This window comes from Castor canadensis, chromosome 12, assembly GCF_047511655.1.
Source record: "Castor canadensis chromosome 12, mCasCan1.hap1v2, whole genome shotgun sequence".
Taxonomy (NCBI): Eukaryota; Metazoa; Chordata; class Mammalia; order Rodentia; family Castoridae; genus Castor; species Castor canadensis.
The window spans coordinates 60,845,523-60,873,432 of NC_133397.1; the positions used below are offsets into that span (position 1 = coordinate 60,845,523).

Sequence of the window (27,910 nt, forward strand, 5' to 3'; positions counted from 1 at the left end):
AACAAAGATTAAGAGAAATGGGCTGGTGGTGTATCAAGGGGTACAGCACCTGCCTAGCAAGTATTAGGCCTTGAGCACCACCCCCCCACAAAAAAAAGAATTAGTTGGTGGCTCAAGCCTGTAATTCTAGTTATTGGGAGGTCGAGATTGGGAAGATTAAGTTTGAGGCTAGCCAGAGCAGATAGTTCTTTTTTATTTTTATCCTTTCTTGGGCAGATAGTTCATGAGACAGACCCCATCTTCAAAGTAACCAGAACAAAACAGACCAGAGGTGTGGCTCAATCAGTAGAGTGCATCTTTTGCCAGTACGAAGTATTGAGTTCAAACCCCAGAACCCCAGTCCCACTTTAAAAAAAAAAAAAAAATCCTAAGGAAGTTAGGAAATAATTAGGGATATAAAAGGTTTATTTTATCGAAGGGCTGAAGGTATGGCTCAAGTGGTAGAGCACCTGCCTAGCAATCGAAAAGTCCTGAGTTCAAACCCTAGTACTACACACACACATACACACAAAAAGGTTTATCTAAAATGAATTACAGCACTATTTTACTCAACAGCAAAAAGTCTGAAATAACTTAAGTAGGGAATTGATTAGAATGTAGTTCTCTAATGAATGAATCTTATGCAGTTGTTAAAAAATAGCTTTATAGGCTGGAGATGTAGCTTCACGGTAAAGCATGTGCTTACTATGCACAAGGTCCTGGATTCAATCCCTATCACCAAACAAAACAAAAAAGTAACTTTGTATTCACAATAATCAAAAGATTGAAGCAACCCAACTGTTTATCCACAGAAGAAGGGATAAACAAAAGATGGTATATATATATGCAATGGGAGGTCATTCAGCCTTAAAAAGGAAGGAACTTTTGACACATGCCTCAGAGACCTTACGTTAAGTAAATTTAGCTGGATGGAAAAGGACAAATATTGTTTAATTCCTCCTTCCATGATATACTGACAGTGGTCAGACTCTCAGGAATACAAGCAGGATGGTGGCTGACAAGAGCTGTGGGGAGGCAAGTGTAGTGTTATTGCTTAATGGGAATAGGCTTTCAGTTGGGAAGATGGAAAGTTCTGGAAATCAATGGTGGTGATGGTTACAACAATATGAATATACTCAATGCCAGAAAACCCTTAAAAACAGTTAAAATTCTAAATTGTCTGCTATGTTTATTTTACAATAAAAACATTTAAAAAATAACACTGAAGATAGACACAGAAAGCAGTTAATGATGTATTACTAAGTGAAAAAAGCAGCTGGGGTGTTTTGGAAACATGAGTCTGAAAAATGTTTGGAAACAAAATTTATCTTGAAGGCACTAACTCAACCAGACAAAACACATTATCCTATGATTGCCTTTACAAAATAAATGAATGTGGTTTTTTTGATTAAAGTCAAGATCCAAAGCCTGAGACAGTGTAATGAGCACAGGTAACCCCAAAGGAAGATGGGCTATTGAAACTCACTCACCAACTTTGAGAAAAGTTTTTAGCTCCAAAGGTCGCAGCACTGGTTGCTTTTCTATGCGACCATAGGTTTCTGCTATGCTCTCTACTTCCACTTTAGGGCATTTAAACAGCTCATACGTCCCATCCCGGTTCTGGATAAAGCTACGGGTGATTTCCAAGGGCATCTGGACACAGACAAGACAAGAAAGGTGAGACAGAGGAAACTTTTCAAAGTAGACAAATAATGGGATGCCAATAGATCTTTTATTACTCCTTCTTTCTTGTTAAGTTCACTCAAAACTCTATTTTCAGCTAAGTTCTGTCAACCAATCTGTCATTTCTCTCCTTAATTTGAACCCAGTCAAACCATATACCAGCTGATCCTATAAGATCTTTATAGCCTTGAGACTGCTCCTGGCACAGTTTTACCTTCTCCTGCTGCTCCACTGGCAGCATTCTTTTCCTAAAGCTCTGACTCCATTGACAGCTCACCTCACATCCTGTTCTTGGGATTGAGCCAGAAAGAACCAAAATCAAACAGCAGGGTCTTTGCCACTAAACAGCAGGGTGATCTGAGCAAGTTACTGAATATTTCAGAGCCTGTTTTCTCATCTGTAAAATCCATGGCTGGGAGGGTGAACACAGCAACATAGGTGAATAATACCAAGCAGCAGTAGCTCAATGACCACTGGCCCTCTCCCCTCACTGCCTTTGCTCTGGGTTGCTTCAGTGGTTCCCTGAGTGCCACCAATTCTAGGCTACAAGATGCCTCTGGACGTCCTGGAGGGATGACATGACTAATGTGGAAAAGTGCCTATCTAGGAAGTGTGAGGCCCTGAGTTCAAATTCTAGTATTGTCAAATATATCCATCCATTAACAAACCCTGCCAGTCCACCTCCAAAATACATACAATGTCTGAATGCTTCTTGCTATCCTCTCTGTGATCATAGGCCCCAGTCCACCGCCCCCTGCACCCTCCTAACTGGTGTCCATCTTTATCTTCATCCTCACACCTGTCCCCTAAATCTGCTCTTCTTGCACTCTTCAGAGTGCTCATTTTATTTATTTTTTTTTTTGGGGTGTGTGTGTGGTATTGGGGTTTGAACTCTGGGCCTCATACTTGCTAGATAGGCACTCTACCACTTGAGCATTCTGCTTGCCCTTTTTTGTAATGGGTATTTTTGAGATAGGGTTTCTCAAACTATTTGCTTGGGATGGCTTTGAACTGAGATATTCCTGCTTTCTGCCTCCTGAGTAGCTATGATTACAGGTGTGAGCCACTGGCACACAGCTAAAATATGCTCTAAATGAAGACACCTTTTAAAGTGGGAATGCCCACTAAGGTCAGAGTCAGAACTATAATATATATTTCTTCTAAATAATCTCTTAGCATGAAAAACAAGGAACTCTCACTAGCAACTGGAATTCAGGGAATCAGTGGAAACTCAGTTACCACACTTGCTTCCCTCTTAGCCCTCCCACTATTATAGAAATAAAACTCTTACCTCTGGGGTATCTAAGATTTGTTTTACTTGTAGGATATTAGTGATATGCCAGGTGTACTTGGAAAATGTTCCCAGTGGCAAGGCATCTTTCCGAACAAAAGCTTCAGTGTAAAAACAGGGACAAAATTAGACCACCAAACAGTAACATTCTCTTCTACTGTATTTGTTACTCAGTTTCTATATCTCTTCAATGCAGAGCTATTCTTTCCTTATAGAATCTCAAACTTTTTTTTGTTTTGTTTTGTTTTAAATTTTGTTTGGTGGGACTGGGTTTGAACTCTACTTGAGCCACACTTCCAATCCATTTTGCTCTGGTTATCCTGGAGATGGGGTCTCTTGAACTATTTGTCCAGGCTGGCCTTGAACTTCGATCCACCAATCTCAGCCTAAGTAGCTAGAAATACAGGTGTGAGCCATTGGTGTCCAGATAAATCTAACACTTTTAAAAAGAAATTCTAGCAGCAAATATATAAGAGGGTTTGACAGATATGTGACAAACCAAATGCTATGGACTTCTGCTATATGAAGTCTCTGAAGCTTCTTTTAGATGGTATCTTATTTTTCCTACCTTAGAAACTTGTTTCTATGTTTTTTTTAGTACTGGGGATTGAACCCAGGACCTTGTACATGCTAATGCTTCCACATGCACAAGACTTATAACTTTAAATAAAATAGGCCAAATTGTATATATATATATATATATTTTTTTAAGGTGTTGCGGTGTGAACTCAGGGCTTCATGCCTACTAGGCAGTTGGCGCTACCACTTGAACCACTCTACCAGCCCTTACTTATGTATTTTTTGTTTTTGGAAGTTCTGGAATTTGAACTCAGGGTCTCCTGCTTGCTAGGAGGTGCTCTACCACTTGAGACATTCCCCCATCCCTCAAGTCAGTCCCTTAAATAATTACATGGAGTTTAAGGTTATAATGTGATTACCCATTGCCTGCATGCAGGATTATAACGCAGTTCTTGCAAAGGGCCTGAAAAAATAGTCAAGAGATTAAAATTAATGTACATTGGGCCTCAAGTTTAAACTCGAGGAGTCAATGCTGCTTCAAAAATCAGTAAGCTATGAAGACAAAAGTTTTTATGGCCCAAACATAGTGATTTACAGCTTGCATTACTCAAAAATAGAGTGTGTTAAATGTCACAAAGTTACTATTATATCAACAACTTTCTGAAGAAACTGTATTGATTTCTAGCAGTAGTCATGCTTGGCTACTTGCCACTGAACAATCCTTTTCTCATCCTTTTCCCTTCTTTATTTTCTTGTACTATCTAATAAGTATTTGAGACTCCTAGAAGAAAGATGTTACATAAAATAAAGAAATAGGACTGGAGGTGTGATTCAAGTAGTAGAGTGCCCACTTTGCAAGTGCAAGCCCTGAGAGTTCAAACCCCAGTCCCACTAAAAAAAAGAAAGTAAGAGATAAGTACCAGAATAAGATAACAGTTTTTGGGCTAAGGGCTGTAGCTCAGTGGCAGAGCATATGCTAAACATGTGGAGGGTCCTGGGTTCAGTCCCAGCACTTGAACAAATAGTTTTCCAAATCCCAAAATTACTCTAAAAATAAAAATCTTCCTTCTTCAAAACTTGGTAATAATGCCAGGTGCTGGTGGCTCATGCCTATAATCCTAGCTACTTAGGAGGCAGAGATCAGGAGGATCAAGGTTCAAAGCCAGTCCCTGGCAAACAGTTTGGGAGAGTCTATCTTGAAAACACCCATCACAAAAAAAGGGCTGGTGGAGTGGCTCAAGGTGTAGGCCCTGAGTTCAAACCCCAGTGCCACCAAAAACAAAACAAAACAAAACTTGGGAATGATGAAAAAAAAGTTTTGTTGTTTTTTTCTTTTTTGGTAGTGCTGGGAGTTGAATTCAGGGCCTTGTGCATGCCAGCCAAGCACTCTACCACTGAGCTACATCTCCAGCCCAGTTTTAGTTTTTGATACACACACACACACACACACACACACACACAATAAGCTTCTACACACACACACACACACACACACACACACACACACTACACACACACACACACACACACACACACACACACACACACACACACACACACACACACACACTACAATAAGCTTCTAATAAGCTTCCAAGAAGCTGGCTTAAGTAAGTATTGGGGCCCTCAATACTTTTGTAGAAATTGATTCATACCTAGAAATAAATGTCTTGGTGGACACCTGCATTGTTCTTCATTGTTCTTTTACCAAGTTTAAGTTTTCTGAATTTTTTCATTCACTGTTACGAGGATAAGTATAGAGCCTTCAGAGAGGGTGGGGGTGTTCATTGCTCCAAAAGCTAATTATTGAAACTTTCATGCTCCAAGCATGTGCCTCAAAGTTCTAACCCTGAAAGTTCCACAGATTTTTTCCAAACATAATTCTCTAAGTCAAAATATCTGTTGCTACTCCTGAGGGAAAATCCCATACCTGTGGTGGAATTGGGGAGTCGTTTTTTTGCACTGCCTATTGATATTCTTTGTTGCAGGGCATCAAAAAAGGACTGAGGAATGTGAAACACCAGTGGTTCTGGCTTGCCTACAAAAAAAGTAAAGAACAGTCATTAAAAAAAAAAGAATCTCAGAATGTTTTCCTGATGTTTAGAAAAGTAAAAGAAATGAAGGAGCGGTAATTACTAAAAACACCACTGAGGTTTCCTTTCAGAGGCAAAGGCAGCTCTGATGGATCTTTATGAGCTAAGCACCATCACCAGCCTTGTCTTTAATTCCTGTGATCATAAAACACATACACAGCAGGTCCTTATCTTCCACTAAGGATAACTTTGAATCCCCACTTTTATAAATATCACCATAGTATATGTGATATTAAAGGGTACATGAAATGACATGAAAACACTGAGGCAGAGTGGAGGGGTCCCTCATAAACTATATCCATTTGATTCAGATTCACTCCTGCCCACTCTGCCCAAGTACTATTCATACCTAAGGAAAGTAACAACCTGCTCTCACCTGGATGGTGAGGACCATGAAAGGTGAGGGAAGCAAAATTAGGACACTACTTACCTAGTAAGCATCAGTCTTTCTCTCTGAATATGATTTCTATGACTTTTTTTTTTTTTTGATAGTATTGGTTTTGAACTCAGGGCCCCACACTTTCTTGGCAGGTGCTCTACTTGAGTCATGCCTCCAGCCTATATGAATATAATCTCAAGGCAGATAAAATATTTCAAAGTACTTAAACCTCTTAAAGAAAATTGGATTAACAAATTTCTCTCCTCAAGAGAGGTCTGGGGAGGTGGCCAAATGAATTTACAATTTCCCTTAAAAATTCTACCCAAGGGGTTAACCCAGACAGAGGGAAAACATCCAGAATCATATGGATAAACACAGAACTGCAACCTACCTGGATACACCTGAAACACTCCAAAAGACAAAGTTCAAGTAACTTTTTGAGGGGTTGGTGGAGTGGCTCAAGTGGTAGACTGCCTGCCTAGCAAGCCTGAGGTGCTGAGTTCAAACCCCAGTGCCACCAAAAAGAAAAAAAAAAAGAAACCAGGTAACTTTTTGAAACAAAAGCCAAGCCAAAAAAGAAAAAATTAAAAATAAGCCAGGCACACCAGGTGCCCGTGGCTCACACCTGTAATCCACTTGGCAGGCTGGGATTGGGAGGATCTCAGTTCAAGGACAGCCTAGGCAAATAGTTCATGAGACTCCCCTCATCTCCAAAATAAGTACAGAAAAATGGATTGGAGGTGTGTATCAAGTGACAGATTGCCTGCTTTGCAAGCACAAAGCCCTGAGTTTGAAACCCCAGTACACCAAAAATAAATAAATAAATAAAACAAACTTAAAAAGAAAAAACTCAAGCAGTAGAGTGCCTGCCTAGCAAGCACAAAGCCCTCAGTTCAATCCCACTACTGCTAAAACAAAAACAAAAATCACAAGGAAAAAAGACTCTTTTTACAACCCTCCTGAGCTTATTTGTTTTTATAAAAAGTAATCTCTGAAGTTTTATTTATTCTCTATTAGTATCTGAGCATATATTTCAAGATCTCCATTCTTATCCCTTTCCTCATCATGAAGCGGAACTATTCTAATCCTTGCCTCCTTCTTTCAGGTGTCTGCATCAGGCTGCTTTTCAGCTTGAGGTGCTTTATTTTTAAAATGATTTTCATAAGGCAGAAAATGCTCAGCAAAGAACATGAAGATGATGTGATCTCTGTAAAGATGCCATGATGATTTACCTGAATGACAGGGACTGTTCTTTGGAAACAAGATCAGATTTATTTCATGTGGCTAGAGCTCAGAACCAGAAGCAACAGTAAGTATTACAGGCCAACATCTCAACTCAAATTGTCCAGGGATGTTAAGAACTGCCTCAAAAGACAGTGAGCACTGGGTGTCAGTGGCTCATGCCTGTAAGCCTAGCTACTCAGGAGGCTGAGAACAGGAGGATTAAGGCCAGCTCAGGCAAATAGTTCACAAGACTCCATCTCCAAAAAATAACCAGAGCAAAAAAGGACTAGAGATGTGGCTCAAGTGGTAGGGCACCTCCTTTGCAAGTGTGAAGCCCTGAGTTCAAACCCCAGTCCCACAAAAAAGAGCAGTGAGCATGTCATCACTACACAAAGCTCCAGAAACCATCCATCAAGGATACTCTTAAAGTAATGGGCAAGAACCAGTTGCTGACCTACTGTGACCTCACTGAGGTTCCATGAAGCCTCTCAACAAATCATACCCAAATCCAGCCTGTTCTCTAATCTTCTAAGGAAGATGTCTATGTAATCTGATACATAACTATCTCTTTTTTTCTTTTTGGTACTGGGATTTGAACTCAGGGCCTTCACCTTGAGCCACTCCACCAGCCCAATTTTTATGATGGGTTTTTTGAGATAGGGTCTTCCAAACTATTTGCCTGGGCTGACTTCTACACTCTATCCTCCTGATCTCTGCCTCCTGAGTAGCTAGGATTATAGGTGTGAGCCACTGGTGCCCGATAATATGACTATCTTAGTAACTATCTTAGTCTCACATGTTTAGGCTTTCTCTAAGTACACCCCCTTACCCCCTTGCTTTGGTTTTACATTTAATACAGTGAACTTCTAAAGCTTTGGGATCATTCTCATCAAACACACAAACACAAATAGTCACAAAAGATCAGGGCAAATTACTATTTTATTTATTTATTTATTTATTTTTTGAGACTGTGTCTTGCTATGTTGCCCAGGCTGGACTCTCGAGTTCTAGAACCTCCTGCCTCCACTTCCTGAGTGCTGAGATTACAAATGCTCCACCATGCCTGGCCTCAGACTACCCTTAACTTCTTATTTTTCATGTTTTCTCTTTTTTATCTCTGAATTAATTTTGTTGGCACTATACTTTAATTATGATTAATCCTTTCTTCCAACCTTGATTTCTACTTTCTTTTTTATTTGTTTCTGCTTTTGCTTTTTTTTTTTTTTTTTAGGCAGAGTCTTGCTATGTAGCCCAGGCTAGCCTTGAATTCACGATCCTCTTTCCTCAGTCTTTGGAGTACTGAGATTACAGACCTGTGCCACAACACCCAGCTTGATTTCTACTTTATAATTTCTTGTGATCCAATGCTCTCTGGACTGAAGTTCTTTTACTTTTCCTGTTAAAACAGAATAGAACTATAGCACAATTACATTAATTTCTCCTACTTTCAGTAAGAATCCAGATGGGTGACTAATACTTACCATCAAATTGATAGTGCATGGTTTGATGGATGCGCTCTGTGACACTGGCCAGCCAGTCTTGAAAGGATAAGGTCACTTGTGCCTCATCTAACAGCTGACCACAGACTAGGAAAAGGGGGAAAACAAACCTTTTTAGTAACTTTTTCTTTCAATTAGTTGAAGTTTGAAAAAGTTAAGTAGTTTGTGCAGAAAAAAGAGAACATTAAGCTGAAATCCAACAAAAGTAGATAAACTAAAGTAGATTCTAGGACTTTTATTTTCTTTGCAGTTTTATTTATAATAATTGCACATATTTATAGGGTACAGTGTGATAATTCAATACAGACTTAAAAAAGAAAATATCCACTTAAGAATATAAAAGCCCTTTAGAAGACCGACAGGTTTAAGATTACTAACTACAGAAAGTTAGTCAGGGCCTTGTGATTGCTAGGCAGGTGCTCTACCATTTGAGTCACTCCTCCAGCCCATGTTAGTACTTTTATTAATAACAAGCACTGTATATTAAAGAATATTATGCACATTATAGATATTTACAAATTAGTTTAATCCTGATGAGTATATACTTACATATCCCTAACCCTCTCAATAATGGAGCTGTTTCTTTCCTATCAAGGTTGAATATGCCTAAAACTGAGTGACACATACACTATAGGTTGGTATGGTAACTTTACTTAATTCTGAAACTTTGTATTAAAAAAAGGGAAAGATGCTGGGCGCATCTGGGAGGGGGAGTTAGTGAGGAAATCAGTTCAAATTTGAGAGCTCTCTTCTCAACCAATGGCTGGGCATGGTGGTGCACACGTATCATCCAAACTATGTGAGGGAGCACAAATACAAGGATTGTGGTCCAGGGCAGTCTGGGCATAGAATAAGACCCTATCACAAAAAGAACCAACACAAAAAAGACTAGTGGAGTGACTCAAATGGTAGAGCATCTGCCTAGCAAGCACGAAGCCCTGAGTTCAAGCCCTAGTACTGTCAAAACAAAACAATAAAAAGGAATGAAAATTCACTGGGCCCTGGTGGCTTACACCTGTAATCCTAGTGACTCAGGAAGCTGAGATCAGGAGGATCATAGTTGGAAGCCAGTTCTGGGCAAATAGTTCTAGAGACCCTAGCTCGAAAATACCCATCACAAAAAAAGGGCTGGTGGAGTGGCTAAAGGTGTAGGCTCTGAGTTCAAGCCCTAGTAACACACAAAAAAAAAAAAAAAAAAAAAAAAAGATGAAAATTCATTAATGGAAAAGGGAAAATCTTGCACCCCTGGAGTAAATAACTGGGAAGTTCAGCTTACAACTGGTACAGTTTAATGAGGCCAGAGTATAGAGTTGGGAGTGCATGGGGCTGAGGGTGTGGCTCTGTGGTAGAGCATGTACTTAGCATGCATGAGGCCCTTAGTTTAATACCTAGCACTGCAAAAACAAAAAAGACATAATTTAGGGTTTCTGTTTATTTGTTTTTGGTAATCCCTAAAGCTTTTAAAATGTAGTTTAAATTTTTTTCAAGATAATTGTATATTCCCATGCAAGTATGAGAGATACAAAGCTTAACTGGGTGTGATGGCATATACCTAAAATCCCAGCACTCAGCAGGCTAAAAGCAGGAAGTTGTTGAATGTGAGGTCATCTTGGGATAAACAGCAAGACGCTGTCTACTAAAATGAGGATGATGATGATGATAAGAAGCAGCAGCAGTGGCAGCAGACAGGTAACAGTACACATTTGTAATCCCAGCCACCTGGGAAGCAGAGGCAGAAGGGTTGCAAGTTTGAGGCCAGTGTAGATAAAGGTAATGAGGCTTTATCTCAAAAGACAAAACAGAAACAAAAGGAGTGGGGTCAATGCTCAAGAGGTAGAGTGTGAGGCCCTGAGTGTAATCCTGATAGAAATAAAAACAAACAAACAAAAAATTCCAACCAACCAAAAACTTAAAAAAGGCTGTATACCCTTTACCTCATAGTAATATTTTATAAAATGATAGTACAATATCCAATCAGGAAAATATCATGGACATAATCCAGAGCACCTTATTCATAGTTCACCACTCATGTGTACAGGTATGTATGCACACAGTGCTATGCAATTTTATCACGTGTGACTTGTGTGACTGCCACCAGTCAAGGCACAAAACAGTTCCACTGTAAGGCTCTTTTCTTCTAGAAAAGCACTAATCTGTTCTCTGTTTCTATGATTTTAGACATCGCTTATTTTGATTTAATTAATTAATTAATTAATTAATTTATTTAGTGGTACTAGGGTTGAACTCAGGGCTTCATGCACATACTCTAGCACTTAAGCCACTTCACTAGCCCTTTTTGCATTGGTAAAGTGTCACTTTCTGCCTCAGCTTTCATCTTTCTATTTGTGCTGTCCCACATAGCTAGGATGACAGGTATGCGCTGCCACTGGTTGAGGTGGGGTCTCACAACCTTTATTTATTTTGCCCAGGCTGGCCTTGAACCAAAATCCTCCCTATCTTTGCCTTTCAAGTAGCTAGGATTACCAGCTTGAGCCCTGTGTCCCCATAGTTTATTTTTGAGCATGATTTGAAACTCGTAGGATAGGATAGATCAGTTTACATAAATTCCTATGTTGCTAATGTAAACATTATTGAGTCTCAATAATCTCTTGATTATTGAGTCTGACTTCTTTAGGAGAACTTGCCATCACTGTATGCTGTACTAGGGAATGGAGACTTACCCTGCCTTTTTAATGAAGATGCAACGACAGGTTTTTTCAGGCCACTCTTCCTTAGATTGCAGCTCACTGCATCTTGAGGAATTAGTGAATTGTTCATCTGTGCACCTAAATCACAAATCATTATGGTGTTTAAAAACATGTGCAGTGAAACACACTGAAAGCTGTTGAATAGTAGGCAGCAGAGGGGGAAATGGTGAGGAAGAGTAATTGAGGGGCTTAGACTGATTAAAGTACAATGTATTCATAGGTGAAATACCAAGGCGAAACCCATTTGAACAATGAATATACACTTAAATAATAAACGACAGTTATGTGAAATAGGTCCTGTTCAGGGGTGGATACCAGTGGGAGGGAAAGGAGGAAGGGAGAGAGGATGTACTTTATATGCTTGTATGAAAAAAGAAGATTGAAACCTATCAAAATCATTTGAAGTAGGGAGGAGGGAGATGATAGAGAATGATGGTGAAGATGAACCTAAACACAGTATTTTGTAAGCATAAATGAAAATGTCATAATGAAACCCTCTGTACACCTAGTATATGCTAATAAAAATGTTTAAAACACCAAAAAAGTATGCAGAATATATAAGTCAATTTGATATTAATTTCTAAAAAGTCTAAAACATAAATGGTCTTTGCTAATTTCTAGGTTAGTTCTACCTGTTCTAGAAGTCAGCATCAGACTTTATGTATTAAATTTTAACTTTTTATGTTGATAATAGAAAATTAGGAGTGAAAACACAAGTGAAAGGAAGAAAAGAATTCATCCATTGTTCCCACATCTCAGATAATCATGATTAACTTTCTAGTGAGACCTCTTCCAGTTTTTCCTCTGTGAACAGTTTTCCTCCTTCTTCCCTTCCCTCCCTCCCTCCCTCCGTTCTCTCTCTTTTCTTTTTTTTTTTTTTTTTTTTGTGGTAGTAGGGATCAAACTTAGGGCCTAATGCTAGGCAAATACTTAACCACTGAACTACATCCCCAACTCTGGTTTTGTAATTTTTAAGTAGTTTATACCAGGGTTGCCAGATTAGGTAAAAGAGAAGCAACTTTTTTTCTTTTGAATTTAGATAATTTTTAAAACATCTTGTAATTACTTCCTACAGATCTAAGAAATAGTCCTGTAAGTAAAGCAAACCACACAACACCATTACCGTGTGAGGCATTTCCAACAATATCAATAAATAAGTTTTTAGTATAAGTAAGTTGTATCAGAAAAAGTTATACTAGGGTTAGGAGTACAGCTCAAATGGTAAAGTGCCTGCCTAGCAAGGACAAGGGTAAGACCCTGAATTCAAACCCAAGTAGTGCTAAAAAAAAAAGGGAATAGTTATACTAAAAAGTTATTATTTATTTGAAAGTCAACTGAGCAATCTATACTTTATCTGGCTACCTGAATGACCTAAGCATTTCCCCAAATTCTTGGGTTATTTTTTGCAGGCTAGGAACCCATGGCCTCATGCATGCTACATGAACATTCCACATCCCTTGCCTTCCCTCCTACCCAAATTCTTTATAATCATTTTTAATAGCTGTCTGCCATTCTAGGGTAAAGTGTCTTTATAATGTTTCATTTAACTATTTCTAGTACAAATATGTGTATTTACTTGTTAATCTTATATTTATATATGAATATGTTAATCATATTTATTTAGAAGTGGGAGTACTGAATCAAAGGGAACTTTATTTTTAATTTCAAGTTTTCCTGGGACGGCCAATAAATAAACATTTAATAACAATCTCTATTCTATATTACTATCATAGCTGCCTCTCTAAAACAAAAATGTCCATGTTATTTTGCTTCTCTGTCTTTTTCCAGGTTCCTAGCACCAAAACTCCTGTGTGCCCACCTGACTCACTTTCCTCAACATTCCCCATTAGGAGGACCATTTTAGGGTTCTTAACAGATACTGCATTATCTGTTAAAATTAGCATTATGTTAATTGTGCAAAGTTTCATTGTGCTTCAACCTGCTTTTAAAAATGGTTATGGTAATTTATACTACACTAGCCATGTCTAGGAGCCTATTTCATCGTTACCTATGGTCTTATCATTTCTTTAATTTTGCATTTCTTTGGCAGTACTGAGGTTTGAACTCAGGGTCTTGTGCTTGCAAGGCAGTGCTTTACCACTTGAACCATGCCTTCAGCCCTTAATTCTGCATTTCTAAAATGTTTGCATTGCACTGTTAATATTTTTTTCCATTTCCATTATGATATATTCATTGTACAGGGGGGATTTGTTGTGACAATTCAGAATAGTCTTACATTGTATGTTGGTTAGATCACCTCCACCATCTATCTATCTCTGGCAAAGTGAGTTTGCAGTTTGGTCCACATATGTTGATCAGGTAATGTTTTCATTTCGTTTACAGTCTAGATCTCTTGAAACTTAACTTACAAGGATACTTCAGCAATTTCACATTGATTTGTATGAGTCCTTAACTGACAAGGATATTAAGCATTTGAATTTGAATTGTGTGTGTGTGTGTGTGTGTGTGTGTAGACAGCCTCTGATTTATGATGGTTTCATTTTGGAATTTCTGACTTTACGATGGAATGAAAGCCATCTGCATTCAGTAGAAACTGGATTTTTCCTGGGCTAGCAATGTGTGGTACAACACATTCTACAATGTACCATATTGCTAAGCTTTGATTAAGGTACATGTAGTAGATGCACTTTGAGACTTGTATTTTCAACTCATGATGGGTTTATCAGGATGTCACTTAAATTGTGCTAAGTTGAGAAACATCTGTAGATACATGCTGAAAATGGAGACAAACTATATGCCTAAATTAAGGTAGTAAATACAACTATCCATTGTCATAAGATTTTTGGTGCTGGGGGTTAAACCCTGGGCTTTGCAAATGCTAAGCATGTACTCTACCACTGAGTTACATCCTCAGATGCAAGTTTTAGTTTTTTTTCAAAAATGAATTTAGAGTTGAGCTAGTCAGGCCTCACTAGCCATGTTAAAATCATATGCAACTTTATGTTTTGCAGTGCTGGGCATTGAACACAGGGTCTTGCGTGTGCTAAGCAAGTGCTCTAACACTGAGCAACACTCCCAATCTTTTTAAATCCTTTAGGAAACTTCCTGATATTTTCCTAAGGCAGATTAAGGCATAAAATTAATCTGACATACTTAAGGGATTAACAAATGTAATAAAAGTGGAGTTTGGTTGGATTTCATTTTTTTTTTTTTTTTTGTCAATAGAACTTTTAGCTGGACTTGACAAAAAATTATCAATGGATGGTAAAACTATTTTCAGGGAAAAAAAAAAAAGAAGAGGGTCCTGGGGAGTATTAGGCTTTTAACCTGCCAGGGTCCAGCTGACCTGGGACCAACAGTCACACAAAAAAGTGCCTGGTCCTGTGGTTCCTGCCACATTCACTTTACGGGTCTCAGTGAGGGCCAGGGAACAATTCTGTTACTATATTAACTTTATTCAGTTAATTCACTTGAGAAACTAATCATTTTTTTACTCTCTGTCTAGAATGAAGTACAGAGGAGAGTAAGCACCAATGATCCCAAAATGTTTTCTTTACTTTAACATAAACATATTTGTTTTTGTTTTTTTGGTGGTATTGGGAGTTGAATTCAGGGTCTTGTGCTTGCTAGGCAGGCAGTCTATCACGTGAGCCACTGTTGGTTATTTATGTACTTATTGGTGGCACTGGGGCTTGAACTCAGGGCCTCACATTTGCTAGGTAGGTACTCTACTACTTGAGAGTCACTCCACCAGCCCTGATATAAATATATTTGTAAGAACATATTCCAAAGGGTTTCTTGGGTGTGTTAGACACATCAAGATTTTAGAGAATGAGTGAGGTGGGAATGACATATGAAAACAGGTCTCTTCCCTAAGGCTAGGAAAGGAGCTGACCCTTCAGCTGGAGATCTAAGCAGTTGTTTTGAGCTAGACCCCAAAAGTGGTCCTTTGCCTTTCTGCTTCATTCTATTTCCACCCCATTCTTCTCAGACCTTTAGAAAGACAACCAATTTTTAGAGCCCTGCAGCTCTAAGCCTAATTTCATTTGTTTTTCTGCCAGGCTCATGTGTGTACCAGATTTGTAACCCAGTGACCTGAAGATTCTGTACAACTACTTTATGTATACACATGAATATTTAAATGTCACATTTTTCAGTAATTTAATAATTTGATAAAAATTTGTAGCCACTCAAAAAAAGAGTTGGGGTCCAGCTCAGTAGTAGAGCCAAGGGTTCAATCCCTTGCACTGCAAAAAAAAAAAAAAGGCAACAAGCAAAAACCCCTTAAGAACAGAAGACAGTATTCACCACACAAACAAACAAAATAGCCTCTCACCAGATGCTTCATCCTTTTTCCTCTTCTTTGGCTTACAGGCAGTAGACTCACAAGCTGATTCAGTTGATTCTGAATGGCAACTTAACTGGGGCATGATAGTCTCTTTAAGACCTAAAAAATAAGATTTCTGAATTACTAATACCACTCAAAGTTAAGTGTGAGCCCCTAACTAGAGAAAAATTTATAAAGTCCAAATCACCAAAACAAAGGAGGGAGTGTTGGCCTGCTTTAAAACAAATTCCTTGGAAGAACTCCCCAAAACAGGTGCTTTTAGTCTTAGACCATTAACTTGATAAAAGGCTCTATAGGACTGCAATGTAGCTCAGTGGTACAGTGCTTGCCTAGCATGCTTAAAACCCTGAATTCTATCCCCAGCACTGTAAGAAACAAAACAAAACAAAACTACAGAGTAATATAAAACTAAAAAGGTGGGAGCTATTGCCACCTAAAGACCATTCAGAAATGAAAATAAGGGTGATCTAACCAATACACAATATAAGCCTAATCAGACTGTCACTATGACTATGTCCTAATAAAAAAAAATTTTTTTTAATTAAAAAAAAAAAAAGGACCAACTACTCACGGATCGGAACCTGTGAAACTATAAGCAAAAATAAAACTTTCCTCCTTTAAAAAAAAAAAAAAAAAGGCATGGGCTGGAAAGTCACATCTACAATCTTAGCTACTCAAATCCTCAGAGATCAGGAGGATAGCGGTTTGAACCCAGCCTGGGCAAATAGTTCCAGAGACCCTATCTCAAAAAAAACACATCACAAAAAAGGACTGGTGGAGTGGCTCAAGGTGTAGGCCCTGAGTTCAAGACCCAGCACTGCAAAAAAAAAAAAAAAAAAAAAGAAAGTAAAGAAATATCTATAAGATAAAAATATGGTGTTGCCAGAATGGCTCAAATGGTAGGGCACTTTTAAGTCTTCTTTTGAGCAAAGTACCCTCATCTTCAGGGTTAATAAGTAAGCAAGTCATAAGAAGAGACATTTTCTTGTTGTTGTTCTTTGCTCTTGTTAACACAGTCCAGCTTTGGAATTAAAAAAAAAAAAATCAAAGTAAAGCTAATTTTGCTAGATCCAATGCCCAAGTCCCTCTCTCTTTTTTTGTGGAACCAGGGATTGAACCAAGGGTCTTGCAATTGCTGGGCCAGCAACACCCCCAGACCTGTCCAAGTTTCTTCATTATTAATTTCAACCATCTAAGCAATTAACCAACTAACTAACCAACATTTATGCAAGTATACTGACTGGGATTAAAAGAAGGAATGTAGGCTGGTAGAGTGGCTCAAGTGGTAAAGTTCACACCTAGCAATCTTGAGGCTGAGCTCAAACCCTAGAACACACCAAAAAAAAAAAAAAGAAGAAATGCTGCCAGGCATGATGGTGCACACTTGTAATTCCATCATCTAAGGTGCTTGAAAGACAGAGGCAGGAGGATCATGAGTTGGAGCCCAGCTCAGGCAAAGTTAGTAACAGTCTGTCTCAAAAATAAAAACAAGGTATATCTCAAGTGGTAGAGTGCTTTCTTAGCAACCACGAATCCCTGAGTTCAAACCCCAATACCACCACCAAAAAAAAAAGCCCAAAAAACAAAAAAAAAAAAAACCCAAAGGTCTGAGGGGGTGGAGGCGGGGCTCAAATGATAAGAGCACTTGCCCAACTCCAGGCCCAATCCCCAGTAGTAAGAGCTCTGGCAAATGAATAATACTTATCATCTAGATTATCACAATCTCCAAATATATCAGTGAAACTCATTGTAATTTCAGAAAAACAAAGTAACTGTGTCAACTGTACCACCTACCACTGGAATCAAAATTTAGGAAGTCTGAGAATTCCTGAGCCAATGTCTCGTCACTGGCAAAGGCACAGATGCACGCAAAGAAATGAATGCATCTCTGAGCTGCCTCATCCCTGGAGGCACTTGACTTGTGTGATTTCAAACTCTGGCAGGAGCAGAAGAAGCGGCGCTCTGGCAAACTTTTGGCACTGATTTTCTGCACAAAAGATGTATGCAAATACCCCAAGGTATGCTTCTGGCTTGCCTTGCATTTTACTACCAAGATATTTTTAGTAATCCTCTGTACCAGGGGACCCGTGGGGTCTGTGGCCAACTGCCAGATGGTCTGTTTGGTTTCTGCAGAGGCCTGCATGGCATTCAGGACTGAACTCTTCAGGGTCAGAGGAGTGGCTTCCAACTGACAGTTTACTGCCAGCTTGATGTGCTGGCACTGGTTTTCCACAACGCCTTGGGTGGCAGCTTTCAAGCACGAGGGGACATAACACCGTCCAGAGCTCAGCTGAGTGATGATTGTCCCATCCACCGTCTGGATTGTCGTCTCTGAAACACCCAGCTCCACAAAACATCGGTAATCAGGACCCCGGTCCCTTTGCCGCACAGAGTAGACCTGCAGATCAGAGCCTGTGATGATTTTGACAGCTTCAACACTAGGCTGCTTCCGTGCACCGTAGCGGAATATGGTTCCACACGTTTTGTTCTTACAGCTCAGGCCCCGGGTTCCATTGTATGTGCCACATCGGGGACACTTTCTGATTCCCCTCAATGTGGCCTTTCCCAAGTCAGATAAAAAAGCTGGGACTTTAGTCCTCAAAGAATTTGGTTCCATTTTTCACAGGCCCTAGAAAGATAAGCCCATCAGCATGAGTAGACATTCACACAAGCACAAAGTTAAAACCATGTATGATATTTAAAAAGCAAAATGTAAAAAGCTATCCAACATTTTTCAAATCATATCACAAAACAAACTTAAACCCTCGAATGAAATAAAAGTGAAGGAAACTTTGCTTTTTATATCTCTGTACATTTTTAAAAATCCTATTGCAAACATTAGTATCTCTCCACATTTAATCCGTTCTATATAATGACTGGAGTTAGTTAGCCTAATCTTTACATGCACAGATGTTTAACTTCAGCAATGACATTCCCCACAAAACTCACCCTAATCTTACCTGTATCAGCCACCAGGGCATCTGGAGAACAGTGTCGCCTGAATTCATGAGACCTAAAGCGTGTTTCATTAGTTTGTGATGATCAGAGAGTACAGATAAAGGCATGATCATTTGCAGGGTAAGTGATACTGCTTAACCCAAAGGTTTCTGAAGTTTGAACTCTATGGTGTAACAATGCAGACATTCTGCCTCCTCCTTCTTGACCAGCCAATGGCAAAGCTCTTGCCCAATGTTCCACAAAGATTCCCACTGCTCTAAGTAGAGATCTTGACAGTCTGTAAGTAAAACAAGAAAAAAATATTAAGTTATACATAGGCAGGATAATTCTTTCTTTTTAGAAATCAGATAGAATAGGGGCTGGGGAGTGTAGCCCAGTAGTAGAGCATGTACTTAGTACATGTAAAGCCCTGGGTTCAATCTTTAGCACTAAAACAACAATAAAAAATCATAGAACCTAAATCTAACTCTTTCACAATTATTTGAGAAATACTGACAAACTGTTAAGGAAATGGTTAAATGTTTTGTACTTTCAATTGCATGAAGTTAAAACAATGCTAACATTATTATGCAGGGGGTTGACAAGAATACCTACAGTCATGGTCAAACACTCACCTTCCCTAATAGTAATGTATTACATATTTAGAGTGCTTTATGTTTCTCAAAAGGCTTTCACATTCATTATTTCATTTGAATGTCACCATAGGAAGACCTCAGTTAAGCCAAACAATTGCTCTACAGATAAAAATAAAGAGGTTAAGTAACTTGCTTGAGGTCACCCAGGAAAAACAACAACAAAGCTTCCACTAACCTACAGAATCTAAGAATGTGAAATCTCTACTTATGATTTTCCCCCTTAATATTTTCTTATGAAAACTGTAATTGCACAATGAATTGCCCAGGTACCCACCAACTAGATTTTACAATGAACATTTTACTGTAGTTGCTTTATCACATGTCTATTTATCCATCCCTCCGTCCATTCTTCAATCCCTCTAATATTTGATGCATTTCAAAGTAAGCCAAAGGTATCCAGTTCAGTATGCATATTAACTAAAGTTCAAGGGCTAGGTACAGTGGCTCACATCTGTAATCCTAGCTTTTTTTTTTTTGCAGTACCAGGGTTTGAACGTAGGGCCTTCAGCTTGAGCCACTCCACCAGCCCTTTTCTGTGATGGGTTTTTTCAAAATAGTGTCTCTGGAACTATTTGCCAGGGCTGGCTTTGAACCATGATCCTCCTGATCTTTGCCTCCTGAGTAGGTAGGATTACAGGATGAGCCACCGGCACCTGCCTTAATCCTAGCTTCTTGGGAAGCAAAGATCAGGAGAATCTTGGTTTGAGGCCAGCCCAAGCAAACAAAAGTTAGTAAGGCCTGCATCTCAAATAAGCTACATGTAGTAGTTCCAGCCTGCATGCCAGGCTATTCAGGAGGCACAGGTAGAAGGATTATGATCCCAGTCTGGTGCTTGGCAAAATTTTGAGAGCCTATTTAAAAAAATAACTAAACCAAAAGGAGTAGGGGGATGGCTTAAGTGTTAGAGTGCTTGCCTAGCATATGCAAGGCCCTTAGTTCAAACTCTAGTACTGACCTAGCTACTTGGGAGGATGAAATCAGGAAGACTGAGGTTTGAAGCCAGCTCTAGTAAACAGTTCTAGAGACCCCATCTCCAAAATAACCAGACCAAAAACAAAACAAAAAAAAGAAAGAAAAGAACAACCAGACCAAGAAAAAAAAGGCAGGGGGAAGGGAGACAAAAATAACCAAAGTAAAATGAACTGAAGGTGTGGCTCAAATGGTAAAGTGCCTGCTTTATGAGCACCTGCTTTGCAAGCACAAAGCCCTTAGTTCATACCCCAGTTCCACAAAACAAAAACAAAACCCAAAAAATCTCTCCAGTACTGCTAAGAAAAAAATTCATGATTTATTTATTATTATTTTTTTGAGATAGGGGCTAACCATGTAGCCCAGGCTGGCCTTGAACTCATGATACTCCTGCCTGTGGTTCTGAGTGCTGAGATTATAGGTATGTGCCTTCACATACAGGGCCTTATGCTTGCTAGGTAGGCACTCTACCACTTGAGCCAAGTCCCCAGCCCTTTTTGCTTTATTTTTTTAGAGAACCAGATTTTGAGCCTTTTTTCTACTATTTTTTTCTACCATTTCTGCTGTTTTTTTCAATCCTGTTTTAATGGTACTGGGGCTTGAAGATGGCATCATGCTTGCTAAACATGTGCTCTACTACTTGCACCCCGTCCCCAGTCCAGCTTTTGTTATTTTTCCAATATGGTTTCATGTTTTTGCCTGGAAAGACCTGGACCACAATCCTATTTAAACCCTCTGAGTAGCTGGCATGACAGGCACATACAACTACAGAATCTAAGAATGGTTGACGTGGTGGTCTCACTAACTTTTTGCCTAGGTTGGCCTCTAATGGAGATCTTCCCGATCACTGCCTCCCGAGTAGCTGGGATTACAGGGGTGTGAGCCACTGTGCCAACCTCACACCCAGCTCTTAATGCTTTTTTTTTTTTTTAAAGGTACTATTTGTGATTTTTTAAAGTAAGCTGTTAGTATTCTTTTCCCCCCGATTCCAAAGGATGATCTTGATTAAATACTGTCCCTCTGTATCTTCTGTACTCCACTGATTAACAAATCGGAAAATACAAGTAAGAATGGTATAAAAATAAAAATGGACATGGAAGGTGGAGGCAGGAGGATCATGAGGCAGCCTGAATCATATAGAGAGATCCTGTTTCAGAAAAAAGTAAAAAAACAAAAAAACAAAAACCAGGTGCTCTACTACTTGATTCAGTCCTCCAGTGCTAAAATATCCACTTTTTGAGTAGTGTTATGAACTAATCTCCAACTGTAAGTAGAGCTTTGTAAAATAAGATCTACAGCAAGGCCTCTCAATTTTGACACTACTAACATTTTAGATAGGGTTGCTCCTTGTTGTGGGGGCTGTGTCTTATGCACTGTAGGATGTGTAGCAGCATCCCTGGATTTCTACTCACTGGATGCTGTTAGTGACCTACCACACCCCCACACCCCCTGCCCGACCCCCAGCTGTAAAAATGATAATGCCAAGTGTCCTTTGAGGCAAAACTGCCCCAGTTAAAAAAACCAATGATCAAAAGACTTATCCTGTTCATGGAGGGGTTTTTGTTGTTGTCTGCCATATTGGGGATTGAACCCAGTGCCTCACACTTGCTAGGCAAGTGCTTTACCACTTGAGCCACAGGCCCTCTGTGAACTTCTTTGCAAGTATTCTCCATCAGCCAAACATAGGTTCTTAGGAAAATGTTGTTCCAAAGATTTAGTTTACCTTCCACCATCAATAATCCCTGTGACGCTGGGCGCCGGTGGCTCACGCCTCTAATCCTAGCTACTCAGGAGGCAGAGATCAGCAGTACCATGGTTCAAAACCAGCCTGGGCATAGTTCCACAAGACCAAATCTCGAAAAACCCCTTCACAAAAAAGGGCTGGTGGAGTGGCTCAAGGTGTAGGCCCTGAGTTCAAGCCCCAGTATAGGAAAAAAAAAAAAATCCCTGTGACCAAGTTCTTTAATTTATGACCTTCAGGTTTCTTTTCATTTGCAAAGTGGAAAAAAAATGTGTGTATGTACCTGTACATATGAAAGAGTTAACAAAAAATTAACTTTCAAAATTATGTTGATGGAGACTGGGGGTGTAGTTCAGTGGTAGAGGACTTGGTTCGCATGTACAAGGCCCTTGATTCAATCCCAAGCATCACAAGAAAAAAATTATGTTGATGACAATATATCATTTAAAACTTTATATAGCATTAAAATTTTCTGTTTATTAAGGGAGGAACTGGCCTACCATTTGTTTGTGGTGAAGCCTTAAGGTTATGTAGCTTTTTCTTTACTCTTTTGACTATATCCTATAGAGGGTAATTTTCTAGTGTCTTCCAAAATTACAAGTTTGTATTTTTAAATTTTGAGACGGGGCTTCTCTAAAAGTTATCCAGGCTAGCCTTGAACTTGCAATCCTCCTGCTTCTAGTTCCCTGGGTAGCTGGGAATACAGCAATGTGCCACCATACTTAGTTTTTTAAGATCTTTAGGAAATGTTAAAGCCAGGCCCTCATAGCTCAAGCCTGTAATCTTTGCTACTTGGGAGGCTGAGATCAGGAGGATCTTGGAATGAGGTCAGCATAGGCAAATAGATCAAAATGGACTGGAGATATGGCTCAAGTGGTAGAGCGCCTGCTTTGCAAGCATAAAGCCCTGAATTCAAACCCCAGCCCCACCAAAAAAAAAATAAAGAAATCAGTAGAAAAGAAAGATGCAATCATGCAATCAGCATATATAATATGCTTCTAACCATTTCTGTAAGGGGGAAATACATATTTTTATATATACATATATAAATATACATACATATATGTACATATATTTATTTACATTAGCTTGTAAATGAAATATAGCTATTTTTAAAATCTCTAAAAGGATAAACTAAAAAGAAAGTTACTTTATTGAATGAGGGACAAATGTGGCAGGGAAATTTTTTATTTTAATAGTTTATTTTCAGCCATGTAAATCTATGATCTTTTCTTCTTTTTTTTTTTTGGTGGTTCTGGGGCTTGAACTCAGGGCCTTATGCTTGCTAGGCAGGTGCTCTACTACTTGAGACACTCTACCAGCCGTTTTTATGTTGAATACTTTCAAGATACTATTTGCCTGGGGGCTGGCTTCAAACCAAGATCGTCCTGATCTGTGCCTCCTGAGTAGCTAGGATTTTAGGAATAAGCCAAAGGCACTTGGCTCAGAGCAGAGATTTTAAATGTGAACCAGGTGAAGGGACCCAAATAATCTTTTTTTTTTTGGTGGTACTAGGGCTTGAACTCAGAGCCTCATGCTTGGTAGGCAGGGTTCTACCACTTACTGGAGCCATGCCATCAGCCCAGAATCCAAAAAATTTTTATTCAAAAACATTAGTTAACTAAAATTTCTTAAAAATTTAGAGCAAAGATAATTATTTAATATTTCTTATCCATATTCTCTTACTTCCTATACCCAAATAAATCTCACACAGATAAAACACTCAAGCACAAAAGATATGCATTTTTTAAAATATGGAATGCTTCACGAATTTTCTTGTCATCCTTGCAAAGAAGCATGCCAATTTTCTCTGTATTGTTCCAATTCTAGTATATGTGCTACTGAAGATATAACTATTTTTATTTTTGAGTCAGGGTCTCATTATACTACCAGGCTGGCCTTGAACTCCTCAGCTCAAGTACTCTCCTACCTCAGCCTCCTTACTATCTGGGACAACAGGCATGTAAGCACAGCACCTGGTTAAGCTGAAACAAAACCAAAAAGAGATGGAGACATACATATATAATAACATAAATACATATGTTTTATATACATACAAAACATATATATACATATATATAAATATATATATATATTTTAAGGATCACAAAATGTGGATAGTCTAAATGTTATAAAATCCAGAGTATATAAATATTGACTAAATCTTTCCTGGATATATCAGTTTTCTTTAAATGGCTTTATGAAGTACACTTTACATACCACAATATTCACTCATTTTAAGTGTAATCTATGAAATTTATTAAATTTACATAGTGGGCATCCAACACCACAATCCTCCAATTTTAGAACACATCCATCACCCCAAAAAATAAATTTATTTGCAGTCATTCACATTCCCATGCACAGACCCAGGCAAACACTAATATGCTTCCTATCTCTGTAGATTATTTATCTTTTTTAGGTATTTCATATAAATGGAACCATATAATATGTGGCCTTTTGTTTCTATTTTCACCCAACATAATGTTTTCAAGTTCAACCATATTACAGCATATATGAATACTTTTTTTTCCCCCCAGAGGCAAGGTCTTGCTGTGTAGCCCAGGCTGACCTTGAACTCTCTCTGTAGCCCATATTAGTTTCAAACTCACAATCTTCCTATCTCAGTCTCCTCAGTGCTGGGTTAAGCTTCTTTTCTTCATATAGTATTCCACTGAATGGACAAATCATATTTTGTTTATCCATTCACCAGCCAACAAACATTTGGATTGCTTCCAACTGGTGGATATTACAAAAGTGCTGCTGAGAACATTAATATGCAAGTTTTCACGTGGACAAATGTTTTAATTTCTCTTGGGCAGAGATCTACAAGTGGAATTGCTAGGTCCTAGGATTAAATGTATATTTAACTTTTTAGAAAAACTGACACATTTTGTGAATCTTTGTTGAAGTATTAAAAATCCAATATTCATTATATAATAAAACAATTAAAATGTAAACACACTAATGGCATGCATGGACTGCAATATCTAAAGTTCAAAAAAAATTGACACATAAAATACTGAGTTGGGGATACAGTTCAATGGCAGAGTGCCTGCTCAGCATGCATGAGGTCCTTGGTTCAATCCCCAGTACCACACACTCAAAAAAATTTATACCTATGTGATGCTTCACTTCATGTAACCATTGCAATGCTCGTTAGGGCAAGCATATCAATCTCCTTTATACACTTAACATTTTAAGAAACTATCAAACTTTTCTAGAGTAGCTGTACCATTTTACATTCCCATCAGCACTTCCTGTCCAGTGCTTGATAGGGTCTTCTTCATTATAGTCATTTGATTACAGTGGGCATAAAATGGTACCTCCTTGTGGTTTTATTTGTAAATCTCTAATGAGTAATGATATTGACCAACATTTCTCATGCTTATTTAACCATCTGAATATTATGCTACATGAGAGTAATCACATATTTTATGATTCCACTTAAATGAAATATCCAGAAACGGAAAATGTATTATACAGAGTTAACCATCTGAATATTATGCTACATGAGAGTAATCACATATTTTATGATTCCACTTAAATGAAATATCCAGAAACGGAAAATGTATTATACAGAGTTGGAAAGTAGATTAGTGGTTGCCAGGGCTGGAGAAAACGGGGAGTTGGTAGTTACTGTTAATGGGATGAGGCTTCTTTTTGGGGTGTTGAAAGGTTGTACAACTCTGTGGATACACTAAAACTTCTAAATTGTGACTTTTTAAAAAAAGGAAATTTTATGTTACATGAAACTTTTTTAAGTGTTTTTGACACAGGGTCTTGCTATGTAGTTCAAGCTGTGAAGAGTATTTCAACAAAGCTGTTACTATTTTAAAAAGAGGAAAAACAGCTGACACAGTGGCTAAAGTGGTAAAGCTCTAGCACAGGAGGCCCTGAGTTCAAATTCCAGTACCACCTCCACCCCAAAAAAGAGCAAAAATCCTTGAAATACAAATGTCAAAAGGCTAATTTCCTAAGAGATTTTATAAATCAGTAAGAAAAAGAAGTATGGGCTGGAGGTATGGTTCAAGCAGTACAGCCCCTGCCTACCAAGCACCAAGCCCTGAGTTTAAACTCCAATACCACCCCCCAAAAGAAAAACAAAAATTCACTTTTGGTGAGACTGGGGTTTGAATTCAGGGTTTTCCACTTGCAAAGCAGATACTCCACTGCTTGAGCCACATCTCCAGTCCATTTTGCTCTGGTTGTTTTGGAGATGGGGGGAGTCTCACAAACTATTCACCTAGACTGGCCCCCTAACCACGATCCTCCCGATCTTAGCCTCCCAAGCAGCTAGGATTAACAATGTGAGCCAAGGGCACCTGGCTTTTTTTTTCTTTTTGAGACAGTCTTATTACATAGTTCAGGCTGGTGTTAAACTTGCTCTTCCTGCCTCAGCCTCGACGGTGCTGGGATTACAGTTCTGCACCACCATACCAGCACTTATTAGATTCTATATACAAACAACACAATCTGCCAAAACCAAAACCCTGTATTTGAAACCTGAAAGATCTGCTGTGGGTAGTCTCTTCTCTGCAAGTTTTCAAGTTGTAGTTTTCTCCTAGCCAGAGGATGGAAAGCGACTGGAACCATTAACCCCAAACAGACCCTCCTCCCAACCCCCTCACAATGTGTTGAGTTTTCATCCAGGTACTACAGTTCTATATAGTTTTATGAATGCTGTTTAATGCTTGTGAGAAGAACTAACACTCACCATGAATTTTAAAAAACATACTACCATCAACTGGAGGTGTGGCCCAAGCGGTAGAGCGTCTGCTTTGCAAGCACGAAGCCATGAGTTCAAACCCCAGTCCCTCCAAAAAAAAAAAAAAAAGTACTACCTGAGTACCTTCCATGTTAAGTCCTTTCTATGCATTAACTCATGCTACTATTTTACCCATTTTTTGAGACGAAACTGCGGCTCAACCTGACGGGTGTCACAACCAGCAGGGCTCTAACTTGAATTTTGAATCTACTGGATTCTTGTCAAGTCACAAGTGAGAATCAGGGTCACATTAGTTCCGCGCCGACTGGGACAGCTGGGGTCCAGCAGACATGCGTCGGGCCACCACCTCCCCAACGCTTACCTCGCGTCAGGCTTCCGGGACCCGCCCGCCGCGAGACGCAGAACCCCTGGGACCTGCTTCCCGGCATCCTCCCCGCGCGATAGCTCACTTCCGGTGCTAAGTAGGCCCCAGCAGAAGCATCACCTCTCTGGCACCCAGCTCCATGGACACGCTCTCTGCCTGGATCCCCAGTCCTACACCCCTGTCCCACCGCTGCCCAGTCCTCTCTCATCACGACCCCTTACCTGACCTGAGCGTCTCCGCGGGCCCTAGAGCCCCTCGCTGATGACCACCCTCGCCTCTTCTCTCTTAACTTGCCGTGGCCTTTTACAAACGCGGCCAAACTGTTCGCTGTAACGACAGTCGTTATTGGTCAGAGCTACCCACGCGCGGCAAGTGCCCGCCCACTTCTCTCGCGTTGTTTGACGGGAGTTATAGTTTTTCCTTCCGGGATCAGGTGGAAGGTAGAAGCTGCATGGATCCTGGCGGCTGTTTTGTTCTCAGATTCTGCTTTAGGGCTGGAGTGTTCCCTGTCTAGCCTACTGGTATTAGAAGGTACTGACAGATTCAGGACTGGTGTTGACCTTAGGTTCGAAACAGCCCTATTTCTAAGTGGTTCCACAGGAGGCAAAAATCGCGTGAGTTTTTTTTTTGTCTTACTAGGATGCCATTTGCGATTTAGAGATTGTTTGGAGGTCTTGTCCACTAGAGTGTTCGTTGTTGCTTTCTCTCACTTGTATGAAGTTATTTTTTTTCTTCCTTAACTACACTTCAACATATTTACTTGAACGTTTTCCTTTATAATGGGCTGAAATCGGTTTCCTATATACCTAGTTCTGGTCCTTGCAGTCACA

At 39.3% G+C, this 27,910-nt stretch overlaps 1 protein-coding gene and 1 non-coding gene across 8 annotated transcripts in view; both read right to left on the reverse strand.

The window, feature by feature from the left end:
• Positions 1-27,459, reverse strand: part of C12H2orf42 (chromosome 12 C2orf42 homolog) — a 35,921-nt gene extending 8,462 nt beyond the window's left edge. The window contains exons 1-10 of one of the 7 annotated variants that reach the window (XM_074049899.1): positions 27,302-27,406; positions 26,705-26,804; positions 18,645-18,919; positions 17,479-18,313; positions 15,673-15,783; positions 11,349-11,453; positions 8,650-8,754; positions 5,403-5,510; positions 2,954-3,054; positions 1,470-1,632 (exon numbers count right to left, since the gene is read on the reverse strand). In XM_074049899.1, the coding sequence (XP_073906000.1) occupies positions 1,470-1,632; positions 2,954-3,054; positions 5,403-5,510; positions 8,650-8,754; positions 11,349-11,453; positions 15,673-15,783; positions 17,479-18,301 (1,516 nt within the window). In that variant the 5' untranslated portion in view covers positions 18,302-18,313; positions 18,645-18,919; positions 26,705-26,804; positions 27,302-27,406. The other 6 variants (XM_074049897.1, XM_074049896.1, XM_074049898.1 and 3 more) reach the window with 6 other exon arrangements.
• Positions 23,736-23,841, reverse strand: LOC141415198 (U6 spliceosomal RNA). Its single transcript, XR_012440211.1, has one exon. It is a non-coding gene; the product is annotated as a U6 spliceosomal RNA (small nuclear RNA).
• Positions 27,460-27,910: the final 451 nt, after the last annotated feature.